Source organism: Ctenocephalides felis, unplaced genomic scaffold (genome assembly GCF_003426905.1).
Source record: "Ctenocephalides felis isolate EL2017-DRISC unplaced genomic scaffold, ASM342690v1 CF-g0.4_SCAFFOLD_01170, whole genome shotgun sequence".
Lineage (NCBI taxonomy): Eukaryota > Metazoa > Arthropoda > Insecta > Siphonaptera > Pulicidae > Ctenocephalides > Ctenocephalides felis.
Window position 1 is genome coordinate 69,271,815 of NW_020537324.1, and position 14,974 is coordinate 69,286,788.

General features: G+C 29.0%; 1 protein-coding gene across 1 annotated transcript; it reads left to right on the top strand.

Moving 5' to 3' along the window:
• The first annotated feature begins 71 nt into the window (after positions 1 to 71).
• Positions 72 to 9,251, top strand: LOC113366396 (tyrosine-protein kinase CSK-like). The gene is made up of 9 exons (XM_026607996.1): positions 72 to 204; positions 2,241 to 2,385; positions 2,519 to 2,931; positions 2,994 to 3,213; positions 4,514 to 4,785; positions 6,261 to 6,422; positions 6,515 to 6,710; positions 6,794 to 6,880; positions 8,516 to 9,251. Exons 1-9 carry the CDS (start codon positions 101 to 103, stop codon positions 8,690 to 8,692), a joined length of 1,776 nt encoding a protein of 591 aa, XP_026463781.1. The 5' UTR covers positions 72 to 100; the 3' UTR covers positions 8,693 to 9,251.
• Positions 9,252 to 14,974: the final 5,723 nt, after the last annotated feature.

Below are 14,974 nucleotides of genomic sequence, written 5' to 3' on the forward strand. Positions count from 1 at the left end.
ACTTCTTCGGGATATAGATACTGATAAACGTTATTATTGTATTACGAGAGTGTTTTGAAAGGTGACCAAAGGGCCTATTAGTGAAGGGCAGACGAGTGCGATGAACACCGCAAGGGACGCGCAGAGTTCAGCGGCACTCGCCACTCATCAAAGGTACCACCATCAACCTGTAGGACTGACTTTTGCAGATCACGCACCCTGCTGGTAAGATAAAAATTTCAGACTATTGTCTTTAAAATTCTCTAAGAACCTATAAAACTTTATTAACTTCCCTAAGGATAAGTTTGTTTTTTGCAAAAAAAAAAATGATTTGAAAATTTTATGTTTTCTCGAATCGATTGAGACCGAATTTGAAAAAAACATGTGTGTGTATGTATGCAAGTGAACAGATAATTGACCTTTCGTCGAAAAAGGGCAGGGACGATTTCAAAAATTTAATAGCCATTCGATGTACCTCGATGAGGACTATCGTTTGTCAGCTTTGCGCGACGAACTTGGTTCTTTGTATGTAGCAGAAAAGTGTAACATCTTTCGCCAGGCAACAATCTTCAATCGATTTTGAAAATTCAAAAGCTTTTTGAAATAGTTGGGAATCGCGTCGATCAGTTTTTGATAGAGAAAAAGAAAGTTTGGCGGGATGGTTTATTTGTAATTAAATATTAAAAAAAATCTGACGATTATGATGAAACTTTGCATATTGATAAATTTTGTAGTCTTAAAGAACATACTAAAATTATAAAAAAATATTATAGTTTGGGAATCCGCCGCGTCCTTTGGCGATTCTTATCAGAATCTATTCCGAGCATATGTACGTGTTTTGTGTTTCGTAAGTAACTACTGACTACAGTTGACGTCTGAACTTAAATAAAGAACATTCTTTGAATATAAAATAGATAAAATGAAAAGTGTTGAACTAAGGTGGCCATACGCCCTGGTTTGGCCGGGACAGTTCCGGTTCTCCACTTTGTCCCGGGTTTTTCTAAAAGCAATATTTGTTCCAGATTTAGATCGTTTGTCCCGAATTGTCTCCAATTTTCGAAAGGTATAGGTCGAAATTGAATTTTTGCTATAATAAAATTATAACTATGCATCGAATATCTGAAAGTGTTATGTTCAACTCCAGAATAAGTGTTAATTATTTTTAAATAATTATGAAGAAAATTATACAAAATGTTATAAGTTTAAAACTTGAATAAAATAGATTCATAAATATAAGATAAAGTATTAAATGGAATCGATAAATGAGAATTTTTATTACTCTGATTTGAAAATACTCATCTAAAAAATACTGATTTTTATTGCATTCTTAATTAGTATTTGTTACTTCAAAATCATAAAAAAATGTATTAAGAAAGTAAGTTAATCAATTTGGTTTTTGAAAATGTTCAAAAACCATATATTATCTCAGTCATGTATGTTATTCTAAACTAAAATATATATAAAAATGTTTAAGTAAATGATACCAAATTATAGATAGGTCTTAATATAGGAAAAGTACTCAAATAATTATTAATTTGCATGGTTAGAATAAACCTTAATTTATTTAAACAATCTAACAATGAAAAGAGCTTTATTTAATTTTATTTATATCACTAAAGGGCATTATTACTTATTAATGTACAAATCTGGGCGCATTGTAAACACCAATAAACGCCAATATAATTCTTAACCGGATAATAAATTAGATGAAAGATTTTATTATATACTAAAACCAAATATTTGATTTTTGTGTATTGAATACATTTTAATATAATCTATTAAACGTTTATAGAAACAAAAATTTCAAACATAGTTTCAAGTGTTAGTGAATTCTTAATTTTGTTGTGAGTGATTCACCTATTGGGTGTGGCATATAATTAATATATCAAAATTATCTTAGATAACATTTATTTCTTTATGATGATTTAAAAGTGATTTTTATCCGTTTTTTGTCATTGTATACTTTGTGATATCATCAAAGGTTATTTAAAAAAATTCTGGTTTAGTAACAAATAGTCTTTTTATTTTTTCAAAATTTCCATAACAAATGTACCTAATAAAAGTACAATCATCTGCATATACGAGGTGTTTATCGTGGAGGCGTGCAGCTACCGTTCTAGGGTTAATGGTTTTACTTATTTATACAGTAACATGCAAATAGTTGATATGTTATACATTTATTTACTTAATTACGTTATGTAATCATTTTGAACAATGTTCAATTATTATGAATTAATATTTTGAATTTTTTTCATTTCAAGGTACATGCCGCCGACAGCACCAGCAAGACAAAATAAAAGACCACCACCACTGCCTGGAGCCTCATCCTTAGATTGCTGTCCGCCGGGAAATATCAAGTCGGATATGCATGCACCACCACCGATTGTACCTCCGCATAACAATGTGGTAAATAATAAGTGACATTTTTATTGCATTGATCTAAATATTACACCAAGTGAAAATAGCCTTTAGTGGATTCAACATCAATATTAGAACGTTTGCTGTTTTGCTGTTTTATGAATGAAATTTTTTGTTCCAGTCTTCGTCCATCCATCAGCAGCACCACCAGCCAATTTTGACAGCACAACAGAATCACCCGCCGCCTCCTTTATCCCCAAAGTCGCCAGTCAACCAATCTCAGAGTCAATTCACAATCGCCCCAATTCAGCCGCAAAAATTGTGCCTGAACAACGGCGGCCCTTCACACCTCATGTCCACGTCGATGGGTTCTCAGCAGCTCCTGGCCGCTTCTTCTAATAACTCCAGTCAAGTGATGTCCACATCGATGATTGGAGGGACAAGTGCTATTCCAGCACAATCTTTTGGAATGGATAGCGCGAGTAAAAATTTAGTAAATAATATACATCAACCGGTGCCAGTGGTTTCGAGAGTTCAATCTGTGTCGCCAACATGTGCGCAGAAGAAGGCTGAAGTTAAATTAAATGCTATGCCGTAAGTACATTGTGAAGGGATTTATTGGCAGATCAACAACTTGAATTATGATTTAATTGCAGATGGTTTCACGGCAAAATATCTAGAGAAAGAGCAGAACAGCTTTTGCAACCTCGAGAAGATGGTCTTTTCCTAGTTCGCGAGTCAACAAACTTTCCAGGAGACTATACGCTGTGCGTATGCTTTCAGAATAAAGTTGAACATTATAGAGTCAAATATCACGACAACCAATTAACAATCGATGATGAGGAATTCTTTGAAACTTTAGCACAACTTGTTGAGGTAATTAACACCCTAAATACAAAAACTATGTCATTGCTATAATTATAAACTAGATGACCCGACAGACGTTGTCCTGTACCCATGCCTACAATTTTTTAATATAATATACTAATATTTACCGTTTACCTAAAAATAATAATTAGAGTTTTTAAAATTACTCTTCACGCCAAAATGCAAATACATTTATAATATGAGCGATGTTAAATGTAGAACTGCTTTAAATAAAATGATCTGTCTCAATTCACACACTATATTGGAAATTGAAGTCTTTTAAACGATATAACAAATATAACCAGAACATAACACTAGTACTTTATGCTGGATTAAATTAATTTAATTTTTTATTATTAAAGATATCCAAAATTGCATCTTAAACTTGTCCTAATCGATATCGTGAGGGCCGAATTGTATGTATTTATCTTTACTTACCCATTTGTTGTTATAAAGTGAAATTTGTACGAATTTTAAAAATATTGTAGAGAGGCTAGTAAAAGATGCAAAGAAATTATATATTGAAAAAAAAACTATATTCAAAATTCAATATCCGAATCTTGTGTTGGCGCCCCCTAAGGCGTGCGCTCGTATTTTTCGCATGCATCGCATTAAAGGTAGGACCGGCTCTGATTAATACATAATTTCATATTTTAAGTGAATTAATTTGTCATATTTGTTCAAATGTGTATAATTCAATCTGCCATACATATACTGTATTTTATATTATTTTAATTTCTGGCACATCTCAGCTACTTTTCGGCTTAATGTAGACATTTCATTTTTCTTACTCATAATCATAAACTTATTATACATATTCTAATATTGTCTAGGTTCATAAGTAAATTGAAATTTTTGGCATATGTTAGTTTTCATTTATTTTCAATGCAAACAATGACATGTCGTTTTTTGCATTTTTTTCCATTTATTTCTACAATATTGCACAATAATTACACACATCCTAGAAAATTTCCTTAACAAACTTCAGAAAGATTTATCAAAATCCGAATGATCGTTTAGGAGTATTCAGTGAGTGCTTATAATTAAATATGAACTTTATATAATAGCAATAAATCTCAAATTGATTCTACGTTTTAGTTAGTAAACGTTTGTATGTGAAAAGAAAAAGGGCTGTTTTTAGGGTTTGTCCAGCAATTATTCGATTTTTCTCGCTGGAAGAAACATCTTGGACTTTAACGAACATTTGAAAAAAAGAATTGGCCAAATTGGTCCAAGCGCTGTTGAGTTATGCGCTTACCAACGCATTTTGCGACTCATTTTTATATATATGATATTATTATTATTACAGCATTACGAACAGGATGCAGATGGTCTATGTACTCAGTTAATTACGAGTTTACCCAAAAAAGGTAAACCAGGTTTTTGTGTAGACACGAAAGCATTCGTGGATGCTGGCTGGATGATACCTGAAAGTGAATTACAAATTAAAGAGAGCATTGGCAAAGGAGAATTTGGTGATGTAATGTTAGGCCTACTTGGAGGTCAGAAGGTTGCTGTAAAAATGTTGAAAGACTCAAGTGAAGCAGCTCAAAAATTCTTGGCGGAAGCTTCTGTCATGACGTAAGTTATAGAAATTAGATAAAAATAATATTTTCAAATTCACGTAGAGTAAGTTATTGTAATTGCCCAAAAATCTCAATTGAATGTTTTTGGATATCCACACGTTTTGAAGGTTCCTGAACATTTTGGCATACCTTAGAAAAAATGAATGTGTGTGTATCCATTTTATTCCGAGAATTATACTCTAAAATAGTAAGATATCCAGATACGGTCGTATCTCTAGTTAACTTCCCGTAGGGTAGTTACAGTAATGGGTCGAAAATCGAAAATGAAAATTTTTGCATTTCTCGGCGTTTTGAAGGTTTCTGAACATTTTGGCATACCTCAGAAAAAATGGATGTATGTGTGTGTGTATGTATGTAGGGATACAATATACCAGTCACGTTCTCGGGGGCACGGATCAACCGATTTGAATGTTTCAAATAGCATTCGATTCCTATTGATAGGAAGTTGTGCTGATTAGTTTTTGGCAAAGACAGGTCCAGCCGTTACGGAGATACAGAGCAAAGAGTGCAGAAAATATAAATCTAGTTTTTTAGAGAACGGAGTATTGGTTTTGAATGATCTAAAAAACATTCAATTTGTAATGATTGGGAGCAGTGGTGATTAGCTTTTGGCAAATGCAGGCCCAACCGTTTCAGAGATGCAACGCTAAGTGTGCACAAAATGGCAGTTTTTGGGACTAAGCATCTGATTTCAATGATTCAAAAAACTTTTTGCTTGTTTGATGAAATGATTATTTTTGGGATTTCTTTTCTTCAATTTCCAAAATAAATAACTTCCCGTAGTGTAAGTTATAGTAATGGACTAAATATCGAAAATTAAATTTTTTGCATATCTTCACGTTTCAGAGGTTTTTGAACATTTTGTCATACCTCAGGAAAAAATTGTGTGTTTGTGTGTAGAGATAATTTTTCGTCTACGATTTCGATCGTACGGATGAATCGATTTGAATAATTCAAAAAACAATCGATTCCTATTGAGAGTAAGATATTGTTATTAGTTTTTGGCAAAGGCAGGTCCAGCGACTTCGGAGATTTGGAGCAAAAAGTGCTGAAATGTCCGTTTTTAAGAGAGAACGGATTAACCGATTTGATTTATTCAAACAAATTTTCAAAACATTCGATTCGTAATGATTAGATTTTGCAGGTCCAGCCGTTTCGGTGATACAGAGCTATAAGTGCAAAAAATTGCTATCTTTTGAGAGAACTAAGCATCCGATTTGAATAATTTAAAAAACTTTATGGTTGTTGTAACGAAACGATTGCTTATGGGTATCATTTTTATAATTTTATTTTTTTTGATTTCCAAAAAAATTGTTTGAATATCGAAAAATAATTCGGATTTTATAGTCATAGTCGAATCTTTTGTTAGAAATTTAATTTGTTGCGAATGATTTTTGTATCATATTTAATATGATACTTTGAAATGTTTTTATTTGTAATTCCTATGTATCTTATGTATTTTACTTTCAGGTCATTACGGCATGAAAATCTGGTAAAATTACTCGGTTTGGTATTCAATAATAAACATATATGTCTAGTTACCGAATTTATGAGCAAAGGGTCACTTGTGGATTATCTTCGCTCCCGAGGAAGGTTGCACGTTACCAAAATAGATCAAATTAATTTTGCATAGTAAGTAATTAGACCTTCTATATTAAAAATTTGTTGTTGATCACATTTAATATTTTATTAACTATCATTACTTATTATTAATTAATTATCAGTGATACGTGTTCCGGTATGGAATATTTGGAATCAAGAAAAGTGGTCCATCGCGACTTGGCTGCTCGCAATGTCCTAATTTCTGAAGAGGGTTTAGCTAAAGTTTCTGATTTTGGCTTAGCAAGAGATGAAAACTTTACTCTGGAATGTGGTAAACTTCCTATTAAATGGACAGCGCCTGAAGCTTTAAAACAGAGTGTAAGAAATAATTGATAAATAGTTATGTATAATAAACGGATAAATTCTTAATAATAAGCAACAATCAATACTTTTTTTTACAGAGATTCTCAAATAAGTCTGATATGTGGAGTTTTGGAATTTTACTGTGGGAAATATATTCGTTTGGTCGTGTACCCTATCCCAGAATCGTAAGTATTTAATTTTAAGCCTAATTGTTTTTATATAAAGTATGAAATTTGAAAGTTGAATTAAGTTGGATTTCCATGTTAAACTAATATATTTTTCTCAAAACAGAATTTCCACCTTAAATCATATTTTTTGACACTATGTGCAAGTAATTGCTATATTACTATAATGATTTTTACGAAATGAAATTTTTTAACTGTATTTCGTAAATAATGTTTTCATTTTCACTTAAATCTAAACATTGCTATTTCCGATTGTTTGTTGCTTGCTTGTTTGTCTTAAAGTTTTAGTTTATTGTTCCAAATTTTTTAATTAATTTATGTGCATGCACTTTTACGCCACGTTAAATTTCATTAAAAATGTCGGAACATTTTTTTAAAGAAACTTAATAAATCATTTTGTGCAGTATTAAACATCTGCTATAAGAAAATACTGGCAATATTACTCATATCATATACGTAGTCCTTGACTTTCTTTAAACATTATTAGTTAAAAAAATTATTGGTAACATTTTTTACCCAACTAGAAAATTTTTATAAACTGCTCTTTACTTTTTAGCTATTATAAAGCTTATTCCAATGGCTTTTAAATTTCTGATATTTAAATTTTGATTTATCACAGATAAGTTCGATTCAGAATTTTTAGCTAAAACGTGGACGAAAATTTCTTCATTTTTCTGCTAATTACAATGAAACCAATGCTAGTCCTTATCGAATTATATCGAATGGCTTTTAAATTTTTTAAAATCGATCCAGCCGTTTTTTGAGAAAACGTCGACGAGGGGAGAAACACACAAACACACACACATGCATTGCCAAATTTAGTCTCATTTGATTCAAAATTGCTTGAAACGTCGAGAAAACATAAAATTAGCAAATCAGATTTTTTGCCTAAAACAAGCTTCTTCTCCTCCATAAAAGTCAAAAGAAATTATAAACACTGAACTGTAATTTGCTTATATCTACAATAACATTTTAATATGTTACTGTAATGAATTCTTAGTATGTATGATAGAAATATGTAGATGATATTGGAACTTCATGTTTTAGGATCCAAACTAAATTTTTTGTGTGTGTGTGAGCTCGTTTGTTTGAAATATCAAAACAAAGATCATTACTGTTTTTATACTTTGTTTTAAATTAGTGTTTATATATAATTGATACCGTAAATTCATTCAAGATGAGAAAATATAAGAATTTTTTTTTACAAAATCTTTAACTTAAAAAGTTAAATCTTTGAAAAGTTATAATTCGTCAATGGCAATGCATGAAAATAAAAAACTATGAAGTAAAAGAAAGGTTATATCTGTTAAAACCAATTTTAATTTTTTTGTAAAGAAAATGCAATATTTAAAATAGTATTTTTATGTTTGTTTTATTATTGAAAAAAAAAAGTTTTCTTATAATTTATTAAATATGCATGATTTTAAGTATATTAATATTTATTTTCCGTTATCCATCATATTAAAAACTGAGAAAAGGGATTTTTCATAGTGATTTTCGTTTAGCACAGTTTTTCCATATAAAAGTGAATTATTCGAGTTTCGCGGTTTTTTCTGGAACGTATCTTCTGTGTAAAACGAGGGATAGATGTATATATATAGTTTATGAATTTAAAATTCTATTTATTATTTTTAGCCCCTAGCAGATGTTGTTAAATACGTCGAGAAAGGCTACAAACTAGAAGCTCCTGAAGGTTGTCCTAGTGAAGTCTACGACATAATGAAACAAGCATGGGATCTACTACCAGAAAAAAGGCCATCTTTCAAAGAAGTCAAAGCAAAACTGAGTCAGCTGAAAACAACAACTTCGTAAGATGACTTTTTTTTAACTTTTAAGTATAACATTTATTTATAATGAATTTTTGAATATTTATATAAGTTTTTAGCTGGCACTGTTGTATCATAACTTTATGTACCTACTAATATTTATATTGTTTTTATGATTATTGCAAGTTTTAGTTACATATAATTTTTATTGAGCGAACTCGAATAATATAAGACGTGTAGAGGATACTTTTACGAAGTTAATAAGGTAAATAGACTAATACGTCTATACGTGTGAAATGTAGTTTTGAGTCAGTCCTATTTTTTTAAAGATTTTAATAATGGCAATATTATTATCTGGAATTTCGGTTTTATGGAACATTGGTATTGCTTTTCGAATAGGGAATTGAAAATGTATGAGGACTTTCAAACTTAGATTTAATTATGTTGCACAAGGATTGAGCGTACAATATTATTAAAACCAAAGTTGTTTGTAGATAAAAATCTACATTTTGAATTTCTATGTTTTTTTCATAGTTTAAAGGTATTTGCTTAGTGTTATCTCAATATTTGAGTGTTGGAAAACTAAAGTATTTATCCAAAATATATTTTCTAATGATCAATTAGCCCAAGGATTTGAATTGCGAAAAATTTCACACAGTTCGAATTTATGATTGTGAATGTCCTATTCAATCAACACAAAGTTTTATATATTTATAATACGATATGAACTTAATCAGATTAGCTTCCAGATCTTAATCAATGACGGTATAAGAAAATATAATAGAAAAAAAATATAAATGACATAAACATTTTTGAATGTTATGCATATTTAATATATATCTCCCTTACTCAAATTCGTGGAATCCAATTCTTTTGATAAAAATATATAGCGTAAAATAATCTACTTTTACAATCTTGTATTATTAATATTTTGAGATAAATTATTGCCACGGATTTGTACATTTTTAATGACTTTTTAGGCCTGGAAATATTAAAATATTTACAAGATTGTAATAGCAGATAGTTAAAATTCAAATGTTTAAGTATACTAAACACTATGTACGGTACAAATAGGATAAATGTTAATAGACTTATATATTTTCATATGAGTTTTTGATTTTTTTTTGTATTGAGATATACTACATACATATGCAACAGAGAAATTATATCCAGTTATTTTTTATATTTAAAATATTTTGATAAGCTAATAACACTTTTAATTTTATTCTTTATAATGAATTAGTTAATATGGAAATTATTTACTTGGTTTCGATGCATTTATCCTGGTTTTTAAATGATAATGGCTGCTCAGTTTTATATATATATATATATATATATATATATATATATATATTGATATATAACGAACCTTTTTTTATAAAAACTTAAAATTATGTAAAGGTTTCATACCCCTGCCTATTCCTTGCAAGTTGTTTAGCCATTTCCAAATTTTCATTTCCAAATATTCCACAATCTGCTTCCACACGTGTCCATTTTATAATCATGTTTGCAATTTCTTTATCAAGTTCTTCTAAATAACCGTTATTTTTATTGGATAACTTCCAGCCTTCTCTGAGATGTATCCAACAGGTAATTGAATTTATAAGAAGTTGGGACTGTGTTTGAATGTGTAAAAACGCTTTAGTATTTGAACTGCTTTGGTAGCTTCTTGGATTTCAGCACAAATGTTTGTTGTTATTCCGTTACAAGGTTCCGAGACATTTAGAGGATGGCCTTCTCCAAAGAATACACCAAGACTCCCTTTAGCATTTGGTTTACCGTCATTATCACATTCACCATGAGTGTAAACCTCTACATATCCAACTTTGTCGTATTTAAGATGCATTAGGTTTTCCACATATGTTCGCTGGCAATTCATTTTCCTGGATGGATGCTTTACGCTTTCGTACATTAGGAACATTTATTGATTTTTCATTAGAATTTAATTTGATCATGCAAGATTGTATCGCCCTCAATTTTGACAAAGCCGATACAAAAACACCCTCAAGTGAATTAACTAGTTCCATAGCGACTTCCAATGTTCTGGCTCCTTCAGAAGGCCCCATTTTTTGCACATTGTTATTTTGGGCCGTTTCTCAGCCACCAGAGTTTTCAATATAAGGCTTTGCTTCATATTGAGAGTGAAACTTCTTGAACCTGGCATTTTCAAAATTTTCAACTTGTTTCATGCATTCATCCCATGCTTCATAAATTCATGGCTTAATTCCATTGCAACTACCTAAATGGTATAAATAATTTAATATTCAATATTTTCGAACGAATATATGAATAATGAAGAAAAGATTGGTTACCCTTCAAATAAACCGTTTATGGCTTACTTCCTTATCGTTAGTATTTAATATTTGAATATAAAGTCTTTTATTAGAAGGTTTTAAAATACAATTGGCAACATAAACTCCCTCTAGGATTTCAGCAGATTCGCAAAATAGTTCACCTACTTTATCGGTCGTAAATGAAACTGTCGTTTCTGTCCTGGGAGGAATCACATAAGTCTTTGTTAAGTCATCTATCAATTTATATTCGAAATTTCATCTGAATTGTCAATTGTGGGTTCACTAGCCCTACGATGATTATTATTGGGTTTTACTACCCTATTTTGATCCTTTACATTTTTAACAGAAGCAGGAATCACAAAAGTATTAGGATACTATAGTAATTCAGTACTGCTAACTGAAACCTTTACATAATTTTAAGTTTTTATAAAACAAGGTGGTTCGTTACATATCAATATATACTAGCTGGCCCGGCGAACGTTTTACCATATAAGAAGGTATTTGTAAACAACTTCTAGAGAATCCAAAAATTGTCGTTTCAAACATTTCAAAAAAGTTGAATTTTTTGAGTTTCTAATAACACTTGCGAATGTTTTTGCGTATAAATTTGTTTTTGCAATAATGAAATAAGATTCATCTAGAACATCCTATTAAATTTAATGGTACAAAATTTCTCAAAACAATTTGTCATCTGACATGTGAGCCACCATCCATTGTTTCATTTCAAATTACGTTTTTACACAATCTTCTAAATTAAAAATGTAAAGTTTTTAGACTGTTTTGACATATTTTCTCGCCTTTCCAACAATCTCTGAATTAGCACAAATATTTCAAGTCTAAATGTGGCCAAATCGGTTCAGCTGTTTTTGAGTTTAAGCATTTCTATTATTAATATATATTATATATATATATATATATATATGCATATATTATATATATATATATATATATATATATATATGCATATATAAGGTATTTTTTGAAATGTTAATTTGCCAAATACTCTAAATAAAAAGCAAAAAAAATATCAACTATTTATCATGTATGTTTTGACACTGTACGTTCAGTTTAACAAATTCTAAAACAAATATTTTAAATTTTTTTTCAAAAATTGTTAAGCATGCTGAATGAAGACACACACACAGTGCCGAAACGTGCATGATGAATATTTAATTATTTATTGCTTTTTATTTGGAGTGTTTTGACTGTATTAAACAAAATACTTTGTCAAAAATGCATTAGTCCAGATAATAATAGAAAGAAAAACTAAATTATGTTTCTAAAAATAATTTAAGTAAAATTCCATACGTTTCGACTCCTAATTTGAATGTTTTTTCAGTGTACACTAAAATCACATAAAACACTAAAATCAGGGAAAATAATTTTCCTACAGCAATCATATTAGTGAAAAGAATTAAGAATATTTAATTCTGAAAAAAAAAATAGATGAAGCTAATAATTTCAAGGAAAAGTGACTCTTTTTTTGTGTTCTGTATCTCAATAATTTGTGTTTTGTTCACTGAAGAAGAGTCAAATTGGGATCCGAAACGTATGGAAATATAGTTATCTATATACTATTACAGTCTTTGGAACCATAAATTAGTTTATCTGGATGGATACCCGTTTAAGAAATATATTGTTTAATCAATAAATTTATATATAAATTTGAAATGATTAACTTTCTATTCAAAGATTGAAAGAAACATTTTTCATCAATTATACGTTTCGATTCTTGATGTGTATCATGATTCATCAAAACTAAAATACATTTATACAATTAATACAAACATGTAATTAAAAATTAATGATGAAATACATAATGATAAGAAATATACATACCAAACCAGGACAAAAATAAAAACTTAAGACTAAAATTAGTTAAAAAAAATATAAATAAAAAATAGTTTGTTGAAACTATTTTTAGTATTTAAAGTCCTGGTTTGGTAAGTATATTTTTCCTCATTATACATTTCAACATTAATTTTTGTATAAATGTTTTTTTCATAAGCACAATTTTTTATATAATTTGCAAGTAAAACGATTTATAGTAACTATTCGAAATTTGGTATTAGATATTTTCTAAGGCTTATAAAATCAAATAACGGAATTTTAGAAAATTTATAAATAAATTTGAATTACTTGAAAGGCAAATTCTCGATAAATAATTATTTTTAACTATATTGAGAACGTATTATGTAACTATAATGCTACATATGTGTGTGATGTTAATAATTTTGTTTTTATTTCTGTTTTGTTATAATCTTAAGTACATAGTAATATATTTTATATATTCATATAAATACATATACATATATATATATATATATATATATATATATATATATATATATATATATATATAATGGTTTGTCATAGTCAGGGCCGAGGGACTTTGTATTTATTGATGCCTAAACAAAAAATTCAAGTAATATGTATTAAACCATATAATATATATTGTTTCTAACATTTTTGATTCCAAGTCTTTGTGATGGTTGTACATTAGGGTGGTCCTCAATATGGATGTATTCGAATTTCCTTGCTCCCAGGGGCTTAAATATTTTCAAATTGTTACAAAAAATACTCTGAAAGTTTTAATTCTTAATATTAATTTTAACATAGTCCGCACTCCAACCAAAGTTGGGAAAAATTTCATTTCAGCGACAAGTGAATCAAAAATTTAAGAATAACATTATATTTGCTTGTTTTGATCATAAAATAAAAAAATACAACACAAATTTGATAGATTTCATAAAATAAGTATTTACATAAGAAGAAGTACTGAGAAATTTTGTTTAAAGTGCGCACTATCTAAAAGTTAATATTAAGAGCTAAAACTTTCAGAGAATGGTTTTTTATCAATTTGGAAGCATTTGAGTCCTTGGGAGCAAGGAAATTGAAAAATATCCATTTTAAGAGCAACCGTATGTACATGTGACATACATGTACATGTAAATATTACTTTGTTTAGGCTTCACATAAAAGCATAATTTGTACTCTGGCTGTAGCAAATTTTTTGCAATACTAGATTTATTATAGAATAGTAGTAATAATTTTATATTTTTAGAAAATATAATTTTATTTTATTTTATGTGCATTTAGGCGGCCTGTGCCTAAATAGACAACACAGTTAAACTGTGTTTTGAATGCGAGAAACACAAATACAATAAACCTATTTTATTTCTAATGTGATAAAAGAAGATACAGAATTTCTTTGGTAGTAAAAGAATTTTTTGAAATTTAAGTGGTCAATTTTCGGATAAAATAGAAATGTTATGGGAACCTTATGTTACGAGTCTATCTTCTTAAAGAGCTTTGTATTTGCTTTGCATAGAGTATTAACTACCAATTCATACGAAGATAGACCCATAACATAGTGTTACCATTACATTTCTGTTTCATCAAAAAATTGGTCCATTATCCATCTTTCATTTTCATTAGACTTGTAAACTCTTAAGTTTTGAAACATGGCAACATCATAGGTAAGATAATAAAATTATAAACACTCCGTTGATTGAGTATAAATTTAACTTAATTACTATTAATATAATTATCGAAATAAGTATAATTATGCATGTACATAATGTTGTAAATAAATGTTTGATTATTATTGCCCATTAAATATAAAAACTAAAGTATTATAATTGATTCATTTTAACGCATACAATATATATATTTATATTTAACCTTTAAGATTATTAAAAGTGAACAAATGTGGTGTGAAATTCTGTTGTAAAATCCTATTATAACTAGAATATAAACATAGTTAATCTTAAGAGTTATTTTATTTAATACACATTTTTAATTTAACATTCATTATATGATTAATACATATTTAAGATAAAAATATTCATACATTTTAGAGGGTAGGTTCTAGGTTGTTACATGCAAGGAACAGCAGCTCTCTCATTATTCTATGATAGCAGTAGAGAGGAATACCAGTGACCTGACTATTGAAGACCTCAATACATAGAAAGGGTCAACTGCCAGGTATAAATTTATATTTACGATAAAAATATTTACAATTTTTGAGGGTA

Excerpts from the sequence above, each read along its gene's own strand:
- LOC113366396 (XM_026607996.1), top strand. The coding sequence starts at position 101 with ATGAACACCGCAAGGGACGCGCAGAGTTCAGCGGCACTCGCCACTCAT. Across the intron at positions 4,786-6,260 it reads GCGGAAGCTTCTGTCATGAC|GTCATTACGGCATGAAAATC; the intron begins GTAAGTTATAGA and ends TTTTACTTTCAG. Across the intron at positions 6,423-6,514 it reads GATCAAATTAATTTTGCATA|TGATACGTGTTCCGGTATGG; the intron begins GTAAGTAATTAG and ends ATTAATTATCAG.